This window comes from Acomys russatus, chromosome 26, assembly GCF_903995435.1.
Source record: "Acomys russatus chromosome 26, mAcoRus1.1, whole genome shotgun sequence".
Lineage (NCBI taxonomy): Eukaryota > Metazoa > Chordata > Mammalia > Rodentia > Muridae > Acomys > Acomys russatus.
This window is the reverse complement of record NC_067162.1, coordinates 43,732,673-43,753,167: the sequence shown is the minus strand read 5'-3', so window position 1 is coordinate 43,753,167 and position 20,495 is coordinate 43,732,673. Positions and strand designations below refer to the sequence as shown.

The 20,495-nt window shown below is 46.9% G+C and overlaps 1 protein-coding gene across 2 annotated transcripts in view; it reads right to left on the bottom strand.

The window, feature by feature from the left end:
- Positions 1–4,512: 4,512 nt before the first annotated feature.
- Cdh13 (cadherin 13) overlaps positions 4,513–20,495 on the bottom strand; it is a 1,096,387-nt gene continuing 1,080,404 nt past the window's right edge. For both annotated transcript variants that reach the window (XM_051169275.1, XM_051169274.1), the window contains 3 exons: positions 15,724–15,957; positions 13,575–13,793; positions 4,513–5,184 (listed from right to left, as the gene is read on the bottom strand). In XM_051169275.1, coding sequence (XP_051025232.1) covers positions 5,177–5,184; positions 13,575–13,793; positions 15,724–15,957 — 461 coding nt within the window. In that variant the 3' untranslated portion in view covers positions 4,513–5,176. The remainder of the gene's footprint in view (positions 5,185–13,574; positions 13,794–15,723; positions 15,958–20,495) is intronic.

Sequence of the window (20,495 nt, the reverse complement as noted above, 5' to 3'; positions counted from 1 at the left end):
TTATTTGCCAGCTGTAGATAGTTTCTGTGATGTTCAGAATTCTGGAGACTTTTCTGAGGTCTGATGTGTTTGGGTTGTTGGTTGCTGTTGGTTACAGTTTAAGTTGTTTGCACAAAGGAGAAACAACAACAAGAAGAAATTAGATATCCTTATGACAAAGATCAGCCTTACCACAAGGAGCTTGACCCTCCTCAATCACCAGGAAGTAGTCTAAAGATTACATCACCCCCTTTCCCACCCCTGACTTTATTTAGGGATCTCTTTCCTCTCTATCCCTTTTTTTCTATCTAGCGTTAGGAGGTTGAAAGGAAAAAAGCAAAGGGTTGTTGAAGGGTGGAAGAAAGAAGAACCATATAGTAGCAAACGCCAGCTGCAACCATCTCTTGATGGTGATGCTGCCAGTGGTGGCTTAGGAGTCAACAGAAAGGGCAGCCATGCTTTCTTTCTTTTTTTTTTTTTTTTGGTGTGACTGATCTGTTTGTGCATACTTACAGCCACTGTACCTAGAGTCATCTCTCAGTTACATTCACAAAACCAGAAACTGCTCAGAGCTCCCACAGAAGCTGCCTATTTGACTTTGGGTTGTAGCCAGACACAGTCCAAGCTCTTGGGAACCTCCCACTACCTGCTCCCTTAGTGTCCTCTTTTCTCTCAGTTTGGGAGTGAATGGGTATCTGGGAGGACATGAATTAACCTTTGGATAATCAATACAGGAGTTAATCTGGCCACAGCTGGAAACATGGCTCAGTGACTAAGAGTGCTTGCTGCCCTTGCACAGGACCTGAGTTTGGATCCCTGCTTCAGGTGATTTGCCACCCTTTTCTCACATACACATGGCACACAACGTATATATAAACAAAAAAAACCCAAATAAGTCTCTAAAAATATATGGTAGAAGCCCGTATGTATGTGTTAATGAGCCTTGGCTTACTCTGGAAAGGGCTGGGGGGTACTTTAGAAATTACAGTGCTCTGTATGGGGGCATTTCTAAGGTTCCAATATTAACTCAGTATACTGTTAACACTTTTTTAAAAAAAAAAGATTTTTATTTATTTATTGTGTATAGTGTTTCACCTGCATGTATACTTGCCTGCCAGAAGAGGGCACCAGATCTCATTACAGAATGTTGTGAGCCACCATGTGGCTGCTGGGAATTGAGCTCAGGGCCTTTAGAAGAGTAGCCAGCGCTCTTAACCTCTGAGCCATCTCTCCAGCCCATGTTAACACTTCTTAGCAGAGCTCTCTCACAGGAACTTAATAGCAGAAGGGACTTTCAGGACGAGGCCCTTAATAGAGAAATGACTCCGCAGTCCAAGGCACTGTCATCTCAACATAAGTTGTTGTACGAATGACTGCTACACATATATGAAAGTACCCCCTCCCCCCCCAGACAGACTTATCTTGGCTCAGGGTTGTGAAGGCATCAGTCTCCAAGACTGAGGAAGATGTGGAGGGACAGAGTAGCTCACAGCATGGCGGGAAGTAGAGAGACACAGCAGGAAGTGCCTAGGCACAAGATCCTGGCAGATCTTGCCCTCTGTGGAGCCTATTTTCTCCAGCTAGGCACCTTCTGATGTTTTTAGACAACCCCCACTCCCCAGGAAAAAAACAACTGGGAACAAAGCATTCAACACACGAGTACGTAGAGGACGTTTTATACCCAAACTGTGACATCAGTGTGGATGGATAGGCACACTGGCTGAGGCTTGGGCCTACAGTAGGCTGATGGTGCCACCAAGTGGAGAGCTGTAATAGCGTGGTGCAGTAGGAAGCCGTGAGTGGTCCTGGCGGCCACTTAGACCTGAGTTAGGGCTTCTCTGAGGTTCCTCTCCTTTGATTTGAAAGCTGCCTCATGGTGAAGCATACTGAACAAATTTGATGAACAGACTAGGGCTGTAGCTTGGTCAGGAGAGTGCCAGCCTAGCGTGCTTGAAGCCTCGGGGTTCCATTCCCAGCACTGTATACACTGGGCAGGATGGTGCACACTTGAATTCCAGCACTCAGAGGTGGAGGCAGGACAAGGAGGAGTTTAAGGTCATCCTTGGCTACATAGGGAGTTTGAGGCCAGCTGGGCTAAATGAGACCCTGTCTCAAAAAAAAAAAAAAAAAAAAAAAAAAAGTATAAGGGACCTTCACGATATTCTGCTTGTTGTATCTTCAGGGTAAGACACGATGTATTTGTTTTTGTTTAAAAATTGACCTATCTTCATTTATCTGACAGTTCAAAGCGATAGTTTGAGAGTCTTACCAGAGCCATTAAATTATCCTACTGTTCGAAGAGTCAAAGTCTTATTTGACTTATGAAAATCAGGTGCCTTCCTCTTTTTTTTTTTTTTTTTGCGGCAGGGTCTTTCATCTGCCTGGTGCCATGCAGAGTAGGCTGTATTGGCTGGCCAGCATGTTTCCAGGGACCCACTTGTCTCTGTCTCCATTTCACTTTTGCTCAGATGATAGGTGTGTGCCACCTTGCCCTCCATTTTTATATGGGCTCTGGGGATCTGAACTCAAGACCTCATTCTTCCTAGGCAAGCGCTTTATCCATTGAGCCATTCTACCGGCCCCTGGATTTGACATCTCTTGTTACGTGCTCTTAGCTAAGTTACAGCCTACAGGAAGAGAAAGGGAGGGCTCTTGCTTCTGTTGCCCTCAGCAAGTGTACCAGTGAGCACATGCACTTGCTCTGGAGAAGGGCCCAGTTCACACTGAAAGATGAGTTTTCTGAGCATTGCTCAGCATGTGGCTCAGGCTGTCCTCTATCCGGTGCCTGAGGATGCTCCTTGGTCTGTTCAAGGGGGGAACCTTCCCCCTTTCCCTGCTTTGCAGGACAAGAGCATTGGGCTCTACCAGGGAGGCTCAGAGGACCACCTTGTGTGGGGTGAGTGTGCAGGCTCAGACTTTCTACTGCCAGGTGCTGGGTCACATGCCCATGGAGAACCATCAACGTGGAATCTTTTATTTAAAAGAGGATTTCCATGTCTGGGGACTATGGAGAAATGAATGACTGTGCTTCCTGTGTTCATCCAGTTGAGGGTAGAGACTGGGCCTAGAAGTCTTCAGTCACTTTCCAGTTGACTGTGACATGATTAAGCCATATTTTTAGGCTGGACATAGCAAGCCCGTCGCACAACTTGTATGCAGGAGCTTTTGGTTTTCATTCCTGTGTGTGTGTGTATGTATGTATGTATGTATGTATGTATGTATGTATGTATCTGAGTATACATGGGGTATACACATGTGGAGGGCAGTAATGAGCATCAGGTGTTCTCTATCACTCTCCACACGTTCCTTTGAGGCAGGCTCTCCCACTGAACGAGGAGCTGTGTCTCGGCTAGGCTGGAACCCGGCAAGCCCTAGCAAGCTTCCTACTTCTGTCCACCTCCCCTGCCTAAAGCCGGAGCATTTGTGGCGGATGCTTGGTATGTGGCAGGTGCTGCGGTCTGAGCTGCAGTCCTCATGTTGAGGAACAGATGCTCTTAACCACTGAGCCGTCTCTCTAGCTGTCCCCCTTGGAGCTTTCTAGACCCATTCACCTAACAGATAGACAGGGGATCCCGAGTGGTCCAAAGTGCGAACCCAGTGTCAGACACACCAGACACGGTGTAGAAATCAGAAGAGAGCTACTGCCCAGCACTTTTAACCAGCGATGCCCATTTATTTTAATTGGGAAAAAACAAAAAACAAAAAACAAAAAACCTCTGCATTCTATATGGTCCAAAAAGATTGAGTATGGAAACAAAGATCAATATGTGGACCTCTACCCGCTTAATCTCACTACAACAAAGACAACATGTGACTCTACTGCCGGCAGAAGGCGAACTTAAAAGCACAGGGCCAACCCAGATCACATAAGAAAGCATCATGTGTGTGCGGGTGCGTGTGGGGTTTAAAACCTTTAGTTAGCAACAGCGTTAAAATATACCAAGACACTTACCTTACCCTAGCTGGTGCTGAGCTCTAAAACCACAGGCTGGTGCCAGCTTCATTTGATAGAAAAAAAAAAATTTGGTGTGAGCTTCGATGGTTCACTTATAGTTTGCCAAAGAGAAGATAAATCTTAGTGGGAGCATTAATGTTCTTTTTAGTCTGACATGCTCACAGGACAAAACTCAATTCCTTTCCAGACGTAATGAACAACTTTTTATTCTCAGCTTTGTGAACAACGGTAGTCACACGGAAGGGTACTTTTAAAAACTACCTGGGTTTACTCTATTTTATGCCTGTATATATGAAACAAACGGTGTGGATATGCGTAATGCGTGTGTACATGTGTGGATAATATATGTGCATACAAGATGGTACCCATTGGTCTCTTCATAGGTACACCATGATGACATTTGTACTTGTACATATACCAAGGGGCGGTGGCGGGGAGGGTCTCTGCCATATTCTGCGTCACCAGAAGGGCTGTCGGGCTGTGGGTCTGGGGTGGTATGACTGCAGACTCTTGCCCATCGGAGAACAGTTCAGCCCTTAGCCTGATGGCAAGATTCCTTGCTCTCCACATGAGAGTCAGGACGTCAAGCCATGGCATTTCATGGTACTGGGAAGTGGTGGCAGCCCTTGCCCTTTCCCCACCCCCAACCCCCTGGACCTGCCTGGCTGGTCGGTCAGCATTCAGCGGTTGGACTGAGCAGGCCCCTGGAGATGCAGCTTTGCTACACAAGTGAGTGACAGCTCAGTGGACTAACTGCCCTTGGATGGAGGGCTCAGCCATCCGAGCTTCCACCTCCTCTGTTTAACAAAAGCAGGCGGCTCCTGCCGTCTTCTACATAAATACTGGGTATACACACAGACAGATACCCATCCACGTACAGACACGAACCCACTGCGTGGCTGCATGGGTGGAGTGCTGGCTAGCAATGTGTCGACGCATCAGAAAAGCTAGTCATCGTTCCTGCTCCCGAAGGTCCAGAGACACGCATGGTCTTTAAACATTCAGGGCAAATCCAGAGGGTTCCATTAATCAAAGGAGGAAGGAAGATGCTGTCAAATAGTGAGGTACAGATTAAATGAAATTGCAAAGAAAAGGAGGATGTGGAACAATTGAGGCCTGGTTGTGAAGTTTGAGAGCTGTAAACGGCAATCTTCAGATTTGGATAGACTTTTTTTTTTTCCTGTTTTTTTCTTTTTCTTGTTGCTATGGCAACTTGGGAGTCAAGCTTCAGATGTGGCATTCTCACAGACCTGAGTGGAGAAGGTACAGAATTAGGTCGGGAATATCACAGCTTACTTCAAAACACTCAACTAAGCCAGATCAGTGAATGACAGTCTCCAACAGGCACTACGCTCTCCTGGATGTTGTCCTTTTCTTTAGTGTGGCATTTGAAGACAGGGTTGTCTTCCTGGGTACACTGAAAGAAGTTGAGCTTGGGGCTGTGAGTATGGACCCATGGTACAGCACTTTTTGGCATGTGAGGCCCAGCACACTCCTCAATAAATATAAAATCTGGCTGCTGAAAGTGCTGATGACTTCACGCATCAAAATTCTTCCCCGAGACCAACACCAGCTGTTGACACTGCTACAAATGAGCCCTGTGTTCTGACCATTGGCATGGGTGGGCTGGGCTGGGAATACACTGAACAGAACCCAGGAACCAATCAACCAATGATTATTCCATGTAGATGTGCCTCTCTCTTTCTCCTATCTATCTATCTATCTATCTATCTATCTATCTATCTATCTATTCTGCCACAGAGCAAAAGACCTGTTGGTAGCTCTTGAAACACCAAATTTAATTTTCCATTCCTGAACAAAACAAGCAGCCACAATCCCATGAACCTCAAACCACACACATGCATTCCCTGATGGTTCTGGAAGTCACTAATATGAAATGAGTCTCATGGATGCAATGCCAATGCATGGGCAGGGCTGTATTCCTTCCCAGGGCTTTAGAAAAAGAGTCACTGCCTTGCCAGCTTCCAATCCAGAGGCAGATGTGTTCTCTGATGCTTTGAAGTTCAAAGCAAGCAACGTAGCATCTTGTTTCTCGGCCTCTGCCTCCCTGTTGCCATCCTCATATAGCTGCTCCTCAGCCCGCTTGCAAAGGCTGGGTTACATCAGGCTAGCCCTACTTAATCCAGGGCATCTCCCCATCTCGAGATGCACAGTCTAATCATGTCAGCAAAGTGTCATTATCAAGTGAGTTGACTCGTTCCGTCGCTCCAGGGATCAGGATGGGGACATCTTTGGAGGTCCCTACTCAGCCATCCACATGTGTGTAGCTCTATAGCCCAAAGGGAGTGAGGCATCCTGCGAGGACATGCCACACAAGTGGTAGCCATCAACGATGTGTTTAACAGGCTGGCATCCCAGTTTCTGCCCATGCTCCTCCCTATGTCATGCCACCTGCGAGGGCTCTCTCTACTCAGCTTCGTGAACAGGGAGGAGCTTTGACCCCGGGGTGCCCAGATCCAATTCCTTCTGCTAGTTCGCTGCCTGCAAGCACTCCTGTGTCCATGGGACTCCAGCAAGAGTTGTGCTGATTCCACCCAGTTCGGGGGTTTCCTCGGGCCCAGGAAACCATGCCATCCTCAGTGGTAGTTGCCAACTTCCTCTCCCTCTTGGTCTTCCATTACAGAGAGTCTGGTGCCATAGAGGAGAGACGTAACTCTCTCATACAGGCTTGGTCAGCTCTTCCAGAGATGCTCTGGACCCACCTCCAACCAGAAGGGCCCATTGAAGACAGGACCCTCTCTGCCCAGCATTATCACCCCCTAGGTGGTTTTTCTCTCCTTACAGTGCTCAGGTCTGCTGCCCGATGGTTATACATTATAAACTATTCTAAAGAGGTGTAGTAAGGTTGTTCTTTACGTTTGTTGTTGTCCTGAGGCAGGGTGTCACATAACTCAGGCTGGCCTGGAACTTACAGAGGGGCCCAAGGAGGCCTTCATTCCCTTAGCCTTCAAAGTGCTGGGGTAACAGGTGTGGTGTGAGCCAGCATGTCTAGCTCAGATAGTATATATAAATAGCCTTTTTAGTGTGTGCATGCTTGTGTGTTTGTATGTGCACAGGTATGTCTATATCTATTCATATTCATGCATGTGTATGTGTGCATGTCTATGTAAATATATGTGTACATCTATTTGTATATGTGTGTGTGTGTACATATTGTGTGTATGTGTGTGTATGTTGGTACATGTGTGTGGAGGTCAGAGGTTACAGTCAGGTGTCCTCCTCAGTCCCTCTTCACCTCATTCTAAGAGGTAGGGTCTCACCAGGATAAAGGTGCCGCTGTGCTTCCCGTATCTCATGCCGGCTAAGGGCCATGGTCGGGCTCCTCAGCCTTGGCACGAGTGACATTTGAGGCGGGGCAGCTCTTTGCAGTAGGTGTCATCCATCTTATGGTTGGGAGGACATTTAGCCTGTCCCTGGCCTCTCTCTACTAGATGCCACTGGCAGCATGTTCTTCGTCAAGATAATGAAAAGTGCTTCTAGACATTACCAGATGTTCCTTAGGGGACAACTTGGCAAAAAAAAAAAAAAAAAAAAGGGGGGGGGTGGTGGTAGTGGTGGTGAATAAAATCCACTAAATGAGCCTGCAGCCTTTGTTTTAAAATTAGAGTCTCCAGTCCCGGTTTTACATCAATTTAGATGGCTATGGAAACCATCCCACCTCTAGGTCTGCTGAGATGATTCTGTGAGTGTTCTGTGTAATTTATGCAAAGCATTTTGCTGGCATGTGCGTAGCACAAAGAAATCCCTTGAGGGTCTGCTATCGCTGTCCCTAAAGTGGAAGGGCTTTAAAGGACCACAGTGTCTAGGCAAAGCCTGCCTGGAGTCATCTGCCAGCAGAGGACAGCCTTTCCGTGTGGTCTCCGTAATTCAGGGTTTTCCTTGTGCCCACAACACATCTCACAACAGAAGGGAGCAGGGTGTAAATGCACTCTAGGAAATTCTAGAAAAAGGCAAAGCTATCATTATCGAAGGCAGCTAGGGCGAGACTTGGATTCAGAGGAGGGATGAATAACAAAGAGGGCTCCCTTGACTGTGGTGTGGCTGCACAGCTGGGCACAGCTGCCAACACTTACTTAAACTGGATCTTTAAAAAAAAATGCAAATCACACCTTAATAGAGATTACATGGAGAAAACAGAACAAATGACTGTCTTTGGCTCATCTTTAAACTTTCTAAAAAAGAAATTGTTCTTTTTTTAAGACAAATATTTGATTAGTGTGTGTGTGTATGTGTGTGTGTGTGTGCACACGTGGGTGTGTGTACATGAATGTGGGTGAATGTGTGAGTCTGTGTGTACTCACTGAGGCCAGAAGGACCATTGAATCCCTTAGAGCTGGAGTTACAGGCAGTTGTGAGTTGCCTGTCATGGGAGCTGGGACCTAGCTCTACTTTCCTGATAGAACAGTGAACACTCTTAGCCACAGCTCCAACTCTCCAGCCTTCTTCAGGTTAATCATCTATACAGGAGTGTGTGTGGGTGGAGGCCAGCAAACAGCCCCAGGTGTCATCCTCAGTTGTTGCCAACCTTTCTCTTTGAGACAGGGTCTCTCACCAGCCTAGGGCTTGCCATGTTGTCTAAACTGACTGGCCCTCGAGGACCAGGGACCCTCCTGTCTCCTCTGCCCAGCACCACAGGTGTGTGATAGCTGCTGCTCCCGGATTTCAAAAAAAAAAAAAATTTAATGTTAATTCTGGAAGTTGAATTCAACCTCATGCTTTCAAAGCAAGCACTTCACTGACTGAGCCATCCTCACTCCCCCCCAGCTTCTCTGCAGTGATGGAGGCCGTTCTCAAGTGGCCCCCTAACCTCCTCAGGACACGGGGAACTTGTACAATTCTTCACCTAATCCTCAGACCATGGTCTTGCCATTTCAGGTGAATTAAGCCTAAGATCACAGTCAAAAAGGGTTCTGAGCAAGTCTCTCCTTTTAGATCTCTTTGCAGAGATTTGCCCACATCAAACAACAGCAACAACGACGACAACAACAACAACCCAGCAGTTTACTTCGTAGGGAGGGCACTCACAGACGATTCATGCAGCGCCAATGCCATGAGCGTGTAACTCATGCTTATTTCTCCTTTTGAAAAGATGACAAGAGAATGGTGCGCAGGGCTTTCCAGCCAACCCTCAGTCACCGGAGAAAGCCACCTACACTATTATAAGTGCCAACACGTGGCATCTACTTAGATAAAGGGGGCAGCCAATGCTAGCTTCCCCACTAAGCGTCAGTTTCCTCATCTATAGATTTGAATAAAATCATCAGGCCGTCGAAGAGTAGAGAACACCAGAGTGCTGGGGCCACGTCATGTGGCCCTGGATATTGTGTGAAGGGAGGACTCCAGTTTGCTTCCTGTGCTATCTGGTATCAGCCTCTCCTGCAACTGCTGAACTTTATGGACGATGCTCTAAAGCAGGTACTGGCAAGCTCGTTTTGGAAAAAGCCAGGTTGTAAATGTTTTCAGCTTTGTAGGCCATGCAGTCACTGTGAAAAATATTCACCTTCGCCATAGTAATAGCAAGCAACTACAGACAGCATGTGAATAAGTGGATGAGGTTGTGCACTAATAAAACTTTATTAGCACACACAGGTAGTGGGCCAGATTTGGTTTCTATACTGTAGTTTGAGTTCATGCTTAAGATTTTAAAAGTATTTTTATTTATATGTGTGTGTGTGTGTGTGTGTGTGTGCTTGTGTGTGCACGTGAACACACATATGCATATGTGGAGGTTAGAGGACGGCTTGCTGGAATTGATTTTCTCCTTCCACTATGTGGGTCTTGAGGATTCAACTCAGCTTGTCAGACTTGGTGACAAGCACCTTTACTAGTTGAGACACAAGACATAAAAAATTGATCCCATCAACTTACTTCCCTTTTCCCCAAATTTTTTCAAGTCTCACGACTGAGAATCTAACTTCCCTGCTTTTTAGGAAATGCCTCTACCCCTAAATCTTGCCAAGTTGAGTGTCTCGAACTCTTGCTATATGGCTTCTATTCTTTGTGATGTTTACTTGAGCTTCCTGTTTTGTCCACGCTTTAGTCATGCTGACCTCTCACATGCCTTTTAGGAGGGTTGTTGCCATAAAAACCTTTTTTTTGTGGTTGTGTTATGGTGCTTTACCACGCCTGTCCGGACTCGCACTGCCATAGCATCACTGGCACAAACACCTTCACACATGTGTTCTGAAATTCACTTCCCTCTTCCCACTTCTTACTGAAGAATCAGCCCAGGCGACAGCACATGGCCATAGTGTGGATGGAACAAGGGTTGTCAGGAAACCCAGGAGCCTCTATGGTAAGGCAGTCCACTTGCTATGGTGGCTCTAACTTCCGCTGTGCGTTTAATATCTGCTACTCCATGAGCCTTTGGTGTGAATACTCTTCTGAGCCACACCTCCCGTGTTAGGGTTTCAAATGGAGAAGGGTCAGGGTATGGGTAGAGACATGTTAAAAGTTCTGCTGATGTTCTGCATGCAGGTGGTGTGAGATCCACTCCCATCTTGGCAGCTGACACTACCCAAGAATGACCTGCAGTCTAACAGTAACCGTTGGCATGTCAGCCGCCTGGACACAGGCCCCAGGGTGTATCTGTGGATGAAGGAGATCATCCAGAACCCCAGAATCAGGGCCAAGATTGTATCAGCAAAGCAAGGGACTATCAGCTGTGTCGCCTCACTATCCACCCGTGGTAGGTGATCTGATTCCCTACTGTCCTTGCTCTCTTTGCCTTCTCATATGAAGGCTGAGGAATTCTTACAATCTTTTCTAACTTCTCCATCTCTGTCTCCAGCACCATCCCCGGCCCTTTATTCTCTGTTGATTGACAGAGAAGATTTAGGAGAGCATCCATCTCTCCTTCAAACTCTTATATATGCATGAGGTTAGGAAGACAATGAGTTCATCGTGGTAGCAAGTGAAGACAGAAGGAGTAAGCTAAGGATGAGGGGCAGGAATAGAGCTGGACTTGGAGGGAGCCTTGAGGGTTGTAGATGGTGTGTGTGGGGTGATGGCACAGCCATTAAGGTGGGGGGAGGGGTGATGACACGTCTGTTTGTGAAATGCAGAACACAGACCGGCAGTGTGACACACCGTCAGGATTTTCCTTCTTAGCTCTACCCTCAGAACTCTGGTCCCACACCGAGCTTCAGACACCGCTAAAGTGGTGTGTTGAAATGTGTGCCTCCTGGCGGCACGCAGAGGAAGGATAGCAAGTTACCAAGAAGAGACTCGATATTCTAAGAGCATATATAGGGGGAGGAGGTCTCCCTCAATCACAGACATAGGGGAGGGGAGAAGGGGGGAAGTGGGAGGAAGGGAAGAATGGGAGGAAACAGGGGAAGGGCTAACAATCGAGATGTAATATGAATAAATTAATAAAATTAAAAAAAAAAAAGAAATGTGTGCCTCCTATTGACTCTGCCACCAAGATGCAATACATTATGTTCCCCCTATCAATTTTTCATTCTATGCTTGCATCAATTATTTTTCTTAAAATTTAAATGCCAGGGCCCTATAGAGCCTTTTGGGTGGCAGGAGCTGATGTGGATAACTGCCAAGGTTAAAACTGGACTAATATTCCACACACAGGAGAGTCCTTCTCCCTTTTATGTCACTCAGCTGTGACGGTTTGAATATGAAGGGTCTCCATAGACTCATGCATTTGAATGCTTGGCCCAGAGGGAGTGGCCCCATTAGGAGGTTGTGTGTGTGGCCTTGTTGGAGGAGGTGTGGCTTTGTTGGAGGAGGTGTGTCACTGTGGATGTGGGCTTTGAGGTCTCACGTATGCTCAACTTAGGCCTAGTGCAGCACCCAGTCCCCTGCTGCCTGCAGATCAAGATGCAGAACGGTGAGCTCTTTTTCCAGTGCCATGTTTGCCTGCGTGTTGCCACGTTTTCTGCTATGATAATGAACTAAACCTCTGAGGCTGTAAGCCAGCCTCGATGAAATGTTTTCCTTTATAGGAGTTGCTGTGGTCACCGTGTCTCTTCACAGCAATAAAACCCTAGCTAAGACATCAGCCTAGCAATTCTTTTTACTCCAAGTGACATGTCACTGTATCATAGTTATTACTAGTATCTCAAAGGAAGCATGAGTTATAAATACTATTTTCTTCCTTCTTTCATTTTTTTTTTTTTTGAAACAGTCTTATTGGGTAGCTCTGGCTGGCCTGGAACTTACTCTGTAGACTGGGCTGGCCTTGAATTCACAGAGATCTGCCTGCCTCTTCCTTCTGAGTGCTGGCATTAAAGGTCAGACACCATCATTTAATTCATGAAATACTGGGAGTCAGAATGGTCCAAGGCTTTCTCAGAGGCCCTGATAAAAGAATAAAGGAAATACCAGTTCTCTGTCCTTGCTCAGGGTCAGACTGGGGCCAGGGTTGGGGCAGGGCCTCAAAGGAGTCAAGGTTTCCATTCTTGGGAACTTGGCTTTCTTCTCTGAAGGGGTGTGATTATCTGTCCTAAGGCCACCATGAATCTGAGGTGTCCTTTCTTCTCTTTGCCAACATTGTTTGATTTAGCTCTCTGTGGACCTTGAATTTCTCCCCCTACAGATAGCATATAAGATTCTGTACTTAGAGCTGGAGAGATGGCTCAAAGGTTTAAGAGCACAGGCTGTTCTTCCAAAGGTCCCAAGTTCAATTCCCAGCAAGCACATGGTGGCTTATAACCATCTGTAATGAGATCTGGTGCCTTCTTGTGGTGGGCAGGCACACATGTGGGCAGAATACTGTATAAATAATAAATAAATCTTTAAAAAAAGATTCTGTACTCAATAAATTTGCTTATGCTTGGCATAAGCAATCTCCTGGTCCCGCCTTTTGTCTTCTTTATTTCTCATTCCTGGTCCTCCCCCACTTGAACACCTCATTCCATTCAAACCATTCCAACCTTCTTCCTGTAGGTTTGGGTCAAGTAAAGGATTACACACTGTCATGCTTGGTCAAAATATGTATTTTCCTATAGTCTGGCTTTTCCATCTTCATCTGCTGGAAGTTTTTAGGTGTGCTGTGAGAGCTACCTGGGACTAAATACCTTCCAGGAACGGCTTAGGGGGAAGGAGGACTTATTTTGGTTCACAGCTCAGGGGTACTGCCCATCAGGGAGGACAGGAGCAAGGGCTCATCCCAAGGCAACAGCACCACGAGGCAGCCAGGAAGCAGAGAGCTCCTGCTGCAAGCAGAGACAGGGTATAACCCCCAAGGTCATTCCCCCTCCCCAGCAACCCATTTCTTTCAGTAAGGTCCCACCTCCCCAAACAGTGCCACCAGCTGGGGGACCAAGTGTTCAAACACATGATGAGCCAGTGCAGAACAGGAACAGGAATGGCCCGCAGAAGTCCAGTTGGGCAATTCTGATGCGCTGGCATCTATGGGACATTTTGCTTGTTGACTGGTTTGCAAAAGAGCAGAGCCTCTTTCAACATCTGCTGCCAGGAGACTGTCCAGATGTTGTTAAACATTGGCTGGAACACACTTACATGTGAGAATTTCAACCACAAGGACGTCAGCTAAAGGTGTGGGGGGACAGTCTTCCTTGGAAGACATATGGAAGAGACAGGCGGTGTGTGGTGAAGCTCTTGGCACACACGCACGTGTGCTGGGGTCAGGCGGACTTACCCGATAAGCTGAGGAGCGAGAAGAGCAGCAGCAAGCTGAGGCTGAGGTGCAGGGTCCCCGCCGCGTTGCAGTCCACTTTGGAGTTCTTGCAAGAGCACACGTGCACCCTGAGGTCTGTGATGTTCGTCATGGGTGGCTTCCCTGAATCTGTCACCATGATGGGCAGGTTGTAGTTCGCCTTGTTCAGATTCTGAAGAAGGCTCACGAGGGCGTGGGTGTCTGAAAGACAGGAAGTCTTGGTGAGAGAGGAGAAGGCCTCTGCTGGAGGTAGAGTGAGGTTCTGGGGCCTAGGTGTGCACAGAACTCTGTGCAAATGACTTGTAGTCATGGGTGTGTCTGAGTGAAATCTGTTAACATCAAGCAAAACACACTCAGTTACTCCGTGGCAGTAGCCACATTTCACACATAGTGGCGACAGGCTACACGGGGTGAATGATTTGGGGACAGTGTCTTCATCATGACAAGTTCTGTGGTTTGGTGTAGAAACAATGGACTCTGTACTTTCTCAAATAGAAATTTCTAAGCTCGAGTGCAAATACATCCTCCGCCCCTGCCCCATTCTATTACTAGTGCAAAAGTGACCTTTGGTTGGCATTTACAGCAGGGTAAGTTCAGCTCTGAAGACAAGCAAACTCAGTTCATGCTGGGGAGGAAAGTGGGTGGGACACCAGGAATAAAGTGAACTTCCTAATCAGTAAGGCTGGTGATCAGTGTTGGGTCATGTTTTCAACTCTACCTACCCATGTGGAAAGGCAGGGAGAAAGAGGGCTTAGCTTGCTTGTGACTGTCATCTTGAGAGATGGGCACATGACAATAGTGTCAAAGCCAATGATGAAAAACAAGGCCACCAGCAAGGCTGAGTCAAGCAGGAGGAGGTCTGTAGCATGCAATGGAGGGGCGGGGCTTTATGAGTCTCTTAAGACGCCATGCTGCTGTTTTCACTGGTCTCTAATGGAAGGAGAAGGTCCAGAGATCTTTTTGCAGAGTGCTGCTTGGAGTCAGTGGGAGCATAGCCCCCACCAGAGATGAGACAACGGAGCCAGGAGAGGCCTGGGAAGCAGGAAGCCCCCACTTGCCAAGGCTGAGGCTGGACTTCTGGCCTCTCCTCAGCACAAGTCAGTTGCAAAGAAAGAGTGTATAGGAGTTGACAATTGTGACACATCTCTGTAATCCCACACCCTGAGAAACGGAGGCAGGAGGATTGTTTCAAGTTCTGGCTAACCTGGGCTACATGACAAGAGCATGTTCTCAAGCTCTCTCAAGATTTATTTTGTTTTTTATTTATGTGTATGTGGGTGTATGTGAACATGTGTGCAGGTGCTTTCAGAGGCCAGAGATCCTGTCAGATTCCTTAAATCAGGAGCTACAGGCAGTTGTGAGATACCTGATGTGGGTGCTGGGATCTGAACTCAGGTCCTCTGCAACAGCAGGAAGTACTCTGAGCAACCCAGCCATTCCTCCAGCCAGCTGTCTGTCTGTCTGTCTATCTATCTATCTATCTATCTATCTATCTATCAATCATCTGTGTATTCCTGTGCTGTTTAAGTAAATCAGAAAGGGAAGAGGAAGGACAAAGAACCAGCTTCTAACTGGACACTCTAGTAGAAACACAAGAGCACTGAGTTACCCAGGGAATGTGGGGGTCACAGGAGTCACTAGAGTGACAGCATGCCACCTAAGGTGAAGAAGAGAGAAAGGAAGGAAACAGAAGGCAGAACAGCCATGCTTGCAGTATTTCTATAGATGGTTTTCTCATCCTGGTCAGAAAACTCAGCACTTTACTTACACACACACACACACACACACACACACACACACACACACACACACACACAAACATAGACACACAAACACACAAAGACACACACAAAGACACAAAGACACACACAAACATAGAAAGACACACAAACACACACACATAGAAAGACACACAAACACAATACACAAATACACAAACACACACTGACAAAGAAAACACAAATACACACAAACACAACACACAAATACACAAAGACACACATACACACACACACATACACACAATACTGAAACCCCCTGTGGGAAGCTGTGTGGGACAGGGAGCATTTTTGAGGAAGGAGAAGTGGAAAGCCGAATGAACACTAGTCATCCTTTGTGGTCGCTGACTTACTGTTGATTTTGGAGATCTTCCAGACTTTATCAGGGACCGTCTGCTTATGGATCTCGAACTTGAAGGGGTCTGTATTGGGATGAAGGTCCTTGTCGGAAGCTCCCAGAATGACCACACTGAGGTTTTTGGCATCATCACAGACTTCAGCCACCGTTGGGTAAATGAAGGGCGCGTTGTCATTTACGTCCTCCAGGGTTATCAGCAGAGTCCCAGTGCCTGTCGCGGGTGGGTTGCCTGTAGGTAAAGGAGGCGTTTGTGAGCACTGGGGGAGCCGGACATTGGTCTACGAGGTCACTTTCTGTGATCCATACCTGCATTTTATATTCATTATTTATTAACAGTATTATGAACTGTTAAAATAATTAACAGTATTTATTAACAGTCTTTATTATCAACTCAGTGAAAGATGGCACTTTTGACTGGGCTGTCCTTAAAACTGTGGTCCTCCTGCCTCAGCCTCCTGAGTGCTGAGGAATCACAGGCATGTGTGAGTAGCTGCACATACGAGGCAAATGCTTTACAACTGAGTCAGGTCTCCCCAGCCCTCGGGTTTTGGAGATAGTGTCTTGCTCTGTTGCTCAATCTGGCCTCCAAGTGACAATCCTCCTGAGTCACCCTTCCGAGTACCAGGATTATAGACACTTGCCACCAATGGTCACTGAGAAAAGTCAGAGCTAATTCTTAGGCCCCAAGCTGTAAGCACGTGCATCTTCTGTATTCCCATAAGGGTCAGATGTACTTCTTAAATCACACTTCTTTACTGATGGTCTCCAAATGATAGTGGTTTAATGCAATTATTTTATTTTATTTTTTAATTTAATTTTATTAATTTATTCTTATTACATCTCAATGGTTATCCCATCCTTTGCATCCTGCCATTTTCCCCTTACTCCCTTCCCCTATGACTGTGACTGAGAGGGACTTCCTCCCCCTTTATATGCTCATAGGGTATCAAGTCTCTTCTTGGTAGCCTGCTATCCTTCCTCTGAGTGCCACCAGGTCTCCCCATCCAGGGGACATGGTCAAATATGAGGCACCAGAGTAATGCAATTATTTTAAAGCATCTTTTATTACACTCTGTGAATGTATGTGCACACGTGTGCATCTGTACATGGGTGTGCACTTGTGCAGGTCAGAGGACAACTTGGGGCAGGGGAACCACTTCTCTCCTGTAGGTCCCAGACATTGAACTCAGATTATCAGACTTGGCAGTAAGTACCTTTAACATCTCAATCATCTCCCCTGACTACCACCAGTTGTCTTAAAAGGGGATTGTGGGGCTGGAGAGATGGCTCAGTGGATGAAGGCCTAGCTGCACTTCCAGAAGACCCAGGTTCTATTCCCAGCAACCAAATGATAGCTTGAGACTCTATAACTCCATTTTCAAGGGGGATCTGTCACCCTCTTTTGGCATCCTTGGGCACTGCACATACACGATGGACTGATATATGCAGACAAACCAATCATATACATAGATACATGCCTTTTAAATAAGTGGGTTATGGAACTCAAACAGTGCATGATCCTGGAGGCAGGAGTTGATGCAGAGGCCATGGAGGGGTGCTGCTTACTGGCTTGCTCCCCATGGCTTGCTCAGCCTGCTTTCTTATAAAACCCAGGACCCATGCCCAGGGGTGGCACCACCCACAATGGGGTGGTCCTTCCCATATCAATAAAAAGAATGCACCCCAGGCCAATCTTCTGGGGCCATTTTCTCAATTGAGATTCCCTCCTCTCAGATGACTCTAGCTTGTGTGTAATTGGTGCACACATGGTGAGTCTGAGACCAGCCTGGGCCACAGACTGAGACCTGCTTCAACAGTCCCTGTCCCTAAGAAAAGGAAATCAAAATCAAGATGAAGCCTCACAACAAAATAAATAAGGAGAAGCAATGGGGTTGTGCAAGGAGAATCTTGCTTTGTCTTGTTTTGTCTTCCTTTAATGGGGGAAGAAACCAGCTTGAAGGGAGATGGAGAGCGGGCTCCGCGCAATGGGAAGAGAGCCTTTCCCGAACTGCTGGGGAGTGAAATGTATCAGCACCCAAAGACAGACGCAGAACTGACGTGCAAACAAATCTGCACCGAGTAGGAGCACATGTGCTTGATCACTAGGCGGGGCTCATCCTAACACGGACACATCACCAACTTTTGTTAGAGCAACAACTCCAAAGAAATGCATAATTACTTCACAGCTACTTTTTCACTGTCAGCTTTAGCCATTGGGCTAAATTTCTTTGTTGAAAAATTATTTTTCTCCTTTTTTTTTTATTGAACTAATTGATTATTTCAGAAGAATCCATTACATATATTCCCCCTTCCCCCTACCCCCGTCCCCGCTCTGAATATATTATGAAGTAAAGTCGTTTGGGTAGAATGGATGAAAAGACGTTACGGGTGTTTGAAATATGGCCAGAAGAATCGGCCTCTCATGAACTTAATTACAGGGCTGTCTTCAATTTCCCATGTGTTATTGCCCAGCCAGCTGGTGATGTCTTTTTCTAAGTCAGTAGAAAGAGCTTGTTTCTTTGGGTGGAAAGAATAGGCTGGGTGGGCCAAAACCCTTTCAGCAAGATCCATCCTATGTCCCTAGTTCATGTTATTTTAACTTCAATGTATTTTATTTATTGCTGTGTGTATGTGTGTGTGTGTGTGTGTGTGTGTGTGTGTGTGTGTGTGTGTGTACCTGCACTTGTGCTATGGCACACATGTGGAGGTCAGAGGTTTCTCTATTGTGATCAGGTGATCAGGCTTGCACAGCAAGGTGCCTTTACCTGTTGCGCCATCTGGCCATTCACTTCCCTAGTTTGCACATCTGGGATGACGAGAAGCTACATCCGAAGTTCAGAGGTATCCAAGGACAATGCCCTCCTCAAGCCTGTTTGGCTCCAAGAATAATCTGTGGCTTCTGGGTATTTTCTAGACATTTAGCCCCTGTCCTTTTTTTCTCCTTCTCACCAGCAGCCTTTAGTGCCCGTGGGGCAGCTTTGTGACAAATGTAAGAACTCAGGCTTGGTTAGGAGAGTGCCTGTTCTTCATGGACTTTCCATTTTAACAGAAAACAAAAACAAACAAACAAACAATCAAAAAAACACCATTTGAGCAACCCACTAGAATACACGTATGGCAGACCAGCTGTATGCCAGTCACCCAGGATATGTGTCTGGCAGGCCAACAACGAGCCGACCACTCAGGAGAGACTATGATTGACCCGTACTGTGCAGCTCTCATAGAGGAAGCTGGTGGCTACATTCTCTGAGTGTGGGGCGGGGCTCTGGCGGGGTGGGGCTTGGGCAGGGTGGGGGTGTGGAGGGCCTTCTGGACTGACCCAGCGAGGAGCTGGAAGGACCTCTGAGATAAGAGCCATTGCAGTCCTCACTGTGGTGGCAGAGGACCCAGGGATGCTCGCTCACTGACCCTTATTCCAGAGGCCCTTGGCTTTGGGACCCTGGGCTGGAGTTACAGGTTGATGTAAGTCTCCAAGTGTGTGCTGGGAACTGGACTTTGGTCCTCTGGAAGAGCAGCCGTTGCTTTTGGCTACCGAGCCTTGTCTCCAGAGGCTCATTATTATTATCACTTACATCTTATTATTATGAGCTACTTACTGACTGTGTTACAGTCTAGTTAAACTCGCCACTTTTGTGTACAGCTCAGTGGCATTGAAAACGTCCACATGGTCATGCAAGTAGCCCCTCTGCCACTAGAACTTCCTTACTTCCCCCATTGAGCCTCTGTCAGCAATTGAACAGCTGACCCATGACCCTTACCAGATCCAGGGATCCCCGCCCCTCTTTCTGCCTTTATAAGGCTGGATGTTTCTGTCCCTCATGTAAGGGAAACACCACCACCGTCATCATTGTTTATTTGTTTTTACTTATGCGTATGTGTGTGTCTGTACATGATTATACACATATGTGAAGGCAGTGCCCACAGAAGCCAGGAGAGAACATCAGACCTCCTCAAGCTGGAGCTACAGGTGCTCGTGAGCCACCTAATGTGGGTGCAGGGAACTGAAATCTGGTTCTCTTCAAGAGCAACAAGCACACTTAACTGCCAGGTCACCTCTCCAGCCTCCAAATAGTTTCCCCCCCAAAACCCCCAATAATGGCACTTAACTAAGTCATTCTAAACATAGTTGACATAGTTTTAGCTTCCTGTTTCTACTGGCTAACTGAACTGACAACATATTAGGAATGCAGACTGTGTCATAGGGCTCTCCCTGTGGCTGGACAGCATGCAGGGTGGGGGCTGGCACCAAGGCCAGGCCTAGTGGGTCATGAACTGTCAGAGGGAGTTGCTTAGCACTATGGATGGCTCTCAAGCTGTATACACATTCCCCAGAAACAACAACAAGATGTGAGTTCTACACAGGGCCAGTGTTGGCTTAGAAAGCCCAGCGAAATGGAAACTTAAGATCTGTTTCACTAGGACGATGGGTGTGCGCCACCATGCCTGCAGGTATCCTTTGCTTTCCATGTCAGACAATTTGTTAGGTGATTTTTTTTTTTTAAACAGGATCTCAGTTCAGCTTTGCAATCGAACAAAAATCCCTGAGCCATGATTTGGGGGAAACTAACTCCTAAAGAGACCTTACTATCTGGTGTGGAGGCAAGAAGGTTGGTGATATACTGGGAAGTGGGCACAGGCTCCCTCCCTCCCTTCTTCTTTTCCTTCCCCCATCCCTCTTTTTCCTCCCCTTTTTGAGGAGAGTCCCACTTGGACAAGCTGCCTTTGAACTCCCTATATAGCAGAGCCTAACCTTGGCCCTGTGGATCC